General features: G+C 43.7%; 1 protein-coding gene across 1 annotated transcript; it reads left to right on the top strand.

Annotated features, from left to right (window-relative positions):
* Positions 1-644: 644 nt before the first annotated feature.
* Positions 645-4,468, top strand: dmrt2b (doublesex and mab-3 related transcription factor 2b). The gene is made up of 3 exons (XM_029500971.1): positions 645-1,591; positions 2,256-2,358; positions 3,204-4,468. The coding sequence occupies exons 1-3, from the start codon at positions 1,238-1,240 to the stop codon at positions 4,055-4,057; spliced, it is 1,311 nt and encodes a 436-aa protein (XP_029356831.1). The 5' UTR covers positions 645-1,237; the 3' UTR covers positions 4,058-4,468.
* The last annotated feature ends 477 nt before the right edge of the window (positions 4,469-4,945 follow it).

The following is a 4,945-nucleotide window of genomic DNA, read 5'->3' as shown; positions in this document are numbered from 1 at the left end:
TTCAGGCTCAGAAATTGAGACACTGGAAACATCAAGAGAGCCATTAAATTACTGAATAATTTAATTGCGTTATGAATAAATATGAGTACGAAGATGACTCCTAAAGTAATATGGAAATATAACCCCCCTCCCCTTATTCCCTATACTCTCCCCCCAAGGCGCGTGCGTAATTAGTTCGTATTGTGTCGGTGTGTAAAACATACAGCTCACACACATGCAGAGCCTCACAGGCTCAGAACCTGGCTGTATGGTTTTAAGCCTCTCTCTCTCTCTCTCTCTCTCTCTCTCTCTCTCTCTCTCTCTCTCGCTCTCTCTCTCTCTCGCTCTCTCTCTCTCTCTCTCTCTCACACACACACACAAACACACACACTCCCTTCTCTCTAAATGTATTGCTTTGATTAAGATAATTGAAATAATTGGTATGCTTGTTGTGTGTTCACTAGTTAAATAAATACCTTTTGATTTGCATTATCTTACCTAAATTCCTACACTTTGTTCAGATTTAATTTCTGATTTCACCTGAAATGATGCATCTGATGTGGAGCGCAGGTCCTGGCAGGGTTCCAAAAATCTCTGACGAAAGATGAGAGCAACTCGGAAGGTGGGCAGGGCAGGTAGAAGTGTTTATAGGGAGGGGGGGTGAGTTGCCGTAGTTCCAAACGGGTTTCCCCAAATCTTTGCTCATGGGTTCCGCGCCAGGAGCTCGGCATTGCGGCCCGGTCTGCAGTCTGCGTGTTCTTGGAAACAGCGTCAGAGAGCAGCTGAGAGAGGCTTAACATTTCAAACGTCTGGCGGGCGCCTGCAAAGTTTCCACCCTGAAAACACAGTCATGTCGCAGCAGAGACTAACTGGACCAGGACGCGACTCGTAATCCCGGAATCGCCCTCCTAAAGCGCCAATTCATTTCCTTCTGATGGAAGCTGGCTCATATAAATTGGACTATCTGTTTCTGCGGACGTCTGTCCTGCTGCAGGTGCTGTTGGGACTGTGTGGTTGAAATGCCTGCGTAAAACACCACTGCCACCACCCTGACGCTTCATCAGCTCTTCGGCTCTTTAAAGAGTGATTTATTTTTTATTTTTTCACAATAGTTCAACTTTAGCAAAAAAAAAAAAAAAAAACTATAATCGAGTTGGATTTGTTTAATATAGAGTTCAAATCCAATTTGTTATCTTTGGGTTAAAGTGTGCTCAGTGCATTCAAAGTGGGAGTCCCGCACTGTGAGTCACAGGCCTAGATGTCCTCTCAGCTGGAAGAAGGCCTGCAGCAGACCACGGCTAAACCTGAAGGAACATCCGAAGGAGTCGTCGTTGACGTGACGAGTCCTGACGGATGCGTCCCCGTTGTCGGAGGTCAGAATAAAGTCCCGGAGCCTCCGTCCTCGGAGCAGCGCCAGCAGCAGAAACCGCGCAAGATGACGCGCAGCCCCAAATGCGCCCGCTGTCGGAACCACGGCGTGGTGTCCTGCCTCAAGGGCCACAAGCGCTTCTGCCGCTGGAGGGACTGCCGCTGCGCCTGCTGCCTGCTGGTGGTGGAGCGGCAGCGCGTCATGGCGGCGCAGGTCGCGCTCCGGCGGCAGCAGGCTGCGGAGGTGAGAGAGGCCCTGGGGCAGAATCAGGAAATGAAATGACTCCTTTTAATCAAGCAATCAATGCAAATCAACTGCATGAACTAGAAGTGACAGGAAGTCATAATATGTATATATTAGGAGGAAAAATAACCCGAAGCGTTTTACACTTTTATAGAAGAGTTGACAATAGTAGAGGGGCAGCATGTGCACAGCGATGAATACAAGAGTGTCCAGCGATAACAGCTTGAGCCTCAGCTTGTTTTTTTTTATTTAGTTTTCATATTGAAATCAGATGGGGTAGGGTTGTTTACGCACTGCTTTTCTAATCAGTTTGTAGCAGGGGTCCTCTGTATTCTTAGAAATGAAGTGAGCTGTTGTTAGTCATAACATTTAACTTGTTTCTCTGTCAATTTCAGCATTAGGAAGCATTCCAAACATAATAAGAAAATTTGTTGTTATAAATATTGTTGATAGAATATTCTATTAAAATGTAACAAACATTTATCGCGCTTTTCCATTTATATTAAATTCACATTCCTGCGGTGTCCACAGGACAAATTTATCTTTTAAAAATGAAAACTTTCACTTGCCCCCTCTAATGTGTTAACACCTTTCATGACCCTTTGTAGACAGTCTCAGGATAATATGTGTAAATGCCTAATTCCCATTTCTGTGTTTCTCCCAGGGCAAGAAGGGGGTCAGATGTGCAGCTCCATTGCGGAGGATGGCATATCAGCGTTACAACAGAGCAGCCGAACCAAGTGTCTTAGCTAAGAGCATCCTGCAGGGTAAAGCTTAATGTCTCCTCCCTTATTAACAAATCTCTCTTCTTCTCAACTGGGGAAGAAAGTTCAAGAATTCCCTTCCCAGCAGATCACATGAAATCCTCAAATTTAACTTCACGTTTTGCTTTTAATTTTTGTGTTCATTCATTGCGTTTTGTCATGCAAGATCAATCATATATTAACTGCTAGATGAAGAAGTGATTGATTGCACACAGACTTTTAAACCAAATTCCTTTTCATGCATAAATTGTGTGCATTGACGTGTCAGAAGTAACTTTACCTTCTCTAAAAATTTATTTGGGAAAAGTGCAAAGAGACTTACACAGAAAGTAATACTGCAGAAATGGGAGCAATGTTTTGTTGTATTACTGAGGATGCTGAACCCCTTCTGGTTTCCTTTCATTTTAACTGAGACCAATACATGTGTGGCCTATTTATGTTTGATGTTGGCACCTGCATTTAGAGAGTCTTGTTTGGTTGACACTGCTTGTTCTTCCCCTTGGATGTCATTTTGCAACCTAAATGCAGATTTTATCTGTCTTTATTACTGTTGCTGCACTATTTCTCAGCAGCAGGCAATTCCTATAATATATAGTGTGTATTAATATCTGCTGGCTTGCAGTCAAATCCTGATGGAAGCTTTGTCTTCTTTGTAATGTTCCCAAGCTTCTTGAGCTCTTAGTAAAGCAAAGATGACCAACTGCATGATGAATATTAATAATCCAAAAAGTATTCAAACATAAACACAGCACTATTCTGTTGGGAGAAACTTCATAATTTATGAATTCATTGAGTAAACTGATATATAGCTGGAGCATGTAACGTTGTTCTCTCCGTCCTCTGCTCAGGGCTCAAACCGATGGTGCCTCTGGAGACAGACTCAACCTGCTGGACTAAGCAGTCACAGCGTGATCAAATACACTACACGTGCCCGTCCATCAGCGCCCGGATGAGGAAGAGACGAGCCTTCGCAGATAAGGAGCTGGAGAATGTGATGCTGGAGCGAGAGCTGAGACAGAGAGAGCTTCAGGGCGACCTCTCCTTGCCCTCCTCAGCCCTCGTCCCTGTGCTTCACCCTCCACCCTTGTCTGCTTCCCCGAGCCTCCACTGCTGCCCTCTCAACAAGGACCCCACTGCTGCTGGGGCATCCAGCTATGTGTCTGTGTATAAATATAAGCCTGTGTATGAGTGTGACTTCCAGTTCTATCAGTTCTTCCACCTGAAGGGCAGGTCTTCCTCTGAAAGTGACTACAATGACTTTTTATGCCTCGGCTCAGAACAATGCAGGGGGGATAACGAGGCACAGAATGGATGGAAAATGTGCGAGAAGAAAGACCGACCGGAGCTGATAGCTCTGCCATCACAACATGAACTCATAAATCTCGGCAACACAGACCTGCCAGGTGTGGAACTTGTCAAAACCCCCTCAAAGCTGACAGAAATAATGGACTCAAATGGCTCTTCCTCCATCACACATTCTGTTTTTAGATCAAATCAGAGTTTCCCTGGTGCATCAGGCGTCAGCACAACAAGCAGGACTTTTGATCCCAGACCCCTGACAGCTAAGGGGTGGAGTGCAGAAACTCCTGCTGCACAGTCAGGTCCTCACGCTGACTCTGTCAAGAGCCCTCATGGCAGCTCATCCCGGACTCCTGCTGCGAGGCCATTGCCCTTCTCTGTGGAGGCTTTGCTGAGGGCCTGACAGGCAAATGGAAAGAGCACTTTGTTAATGTATGAACAAAGAATTGATGTGGATGGAACTTTTTTCCCTGTTTGTATTTTTCATATTCCCATTAAAATGCATTTCCAACCTTCCTTTTAACTGACATTAAAAAATATAACTATGAAAGATGTATGTACACTTGGCTGCATTAGCTATATTTTGGACAAATATACACAAAAATGTAATTACTCAATACTTAACAAGCCAGATAAGTTATATTTTAATTAATATATATTTTTTTCCTCTTCCAGAAGACATTAACTACATCTATAAACAATGTTGATAAAGAAGTAGCGTTTCAACTTGTGGCCATTTCGGAGCAATTTTCAAAGTTGATTTTGAAATCAAAGTCTGGTTACGTCTGGCTGATCTATGGGCCGCTCTTGTCCACTGCAGTGTCATCTCTTTTTAACTTGCAAGAAAAGCAGCAATGAAAGGAGGGAATGAGGTGAAGCAGTTAAGAAAAAATGAGAGTTAAAAGGGGGGCAAACCTGAATACAATAGCACAGAAAGGGTTGATAGGGAAACCATTCATCTCTAATTTCTCTTCATCTCTTGGCCCTTTTTTCACAGAGTGAGGGATGTGTATACATTATTTATTGGAATTTCATAAGCTCAGTTGTTCTTCAAATGTAAGCCATTGTGACAGACTCTAGTCTATCATTATGACTATATAACCCCAAACCCACCAATCATATGGCAAACTGTTTAATATTTTATGCAGTATCCCTTCTTCAAACAGGGAGGATGGGAAATATTCACCAAAGGGAAAGGATGGGGGGGGGTGCAAGCGTTTCCAAGGCAACATTGTTCTTTATGGTATGCTGAGCCTGACGTTGGACAAGTTTGTTTGAACATGCAATTGAT

The sequence above is a fragment of the Echeneis naucrates genome, chromosome 4 (genome assembly GCF_900963305.1).
Source record: "Echeneis naucrates chromosome 4, fEcheNa1.1, whole genome shotgun sequence".
Lineage (NCBI taxonomy): Eukaryota > Metazoa > Chordata > Actinopteri > Carangiformes > Echeneidae > Echeneis > Echeneis naucrates.
This window is presented reverse-complemented; position numbering and strand designations above follow the sequence as displayed.

Excerpts from the sequence above, each read along its gene's own strand:
- dmrt2b (XM_029500971.1), top strand. The coding sequence starts at position 1,238 with ATGTCCTCTCAGCTGGAAGAAGGCCTGCAGCAGACCACGGCTAAACCT. Across the intron at positions 1,592-2,255 it reads GGCGGCAGCAGGCTGCGGAG|GGCAAGAAGGGGGTCAGATG; the intron begins GTGAGAGAGGCC and ends TGTTTCTCCCAG. Across the intron at positions 2,359-3,203 it reads AGCTAAGAGCATCCTGCAGG|GGCTCAAACCGATGGTGCCT; the intron begins GTAAAGCTTAAT and ends TCCTCTGCTCAG.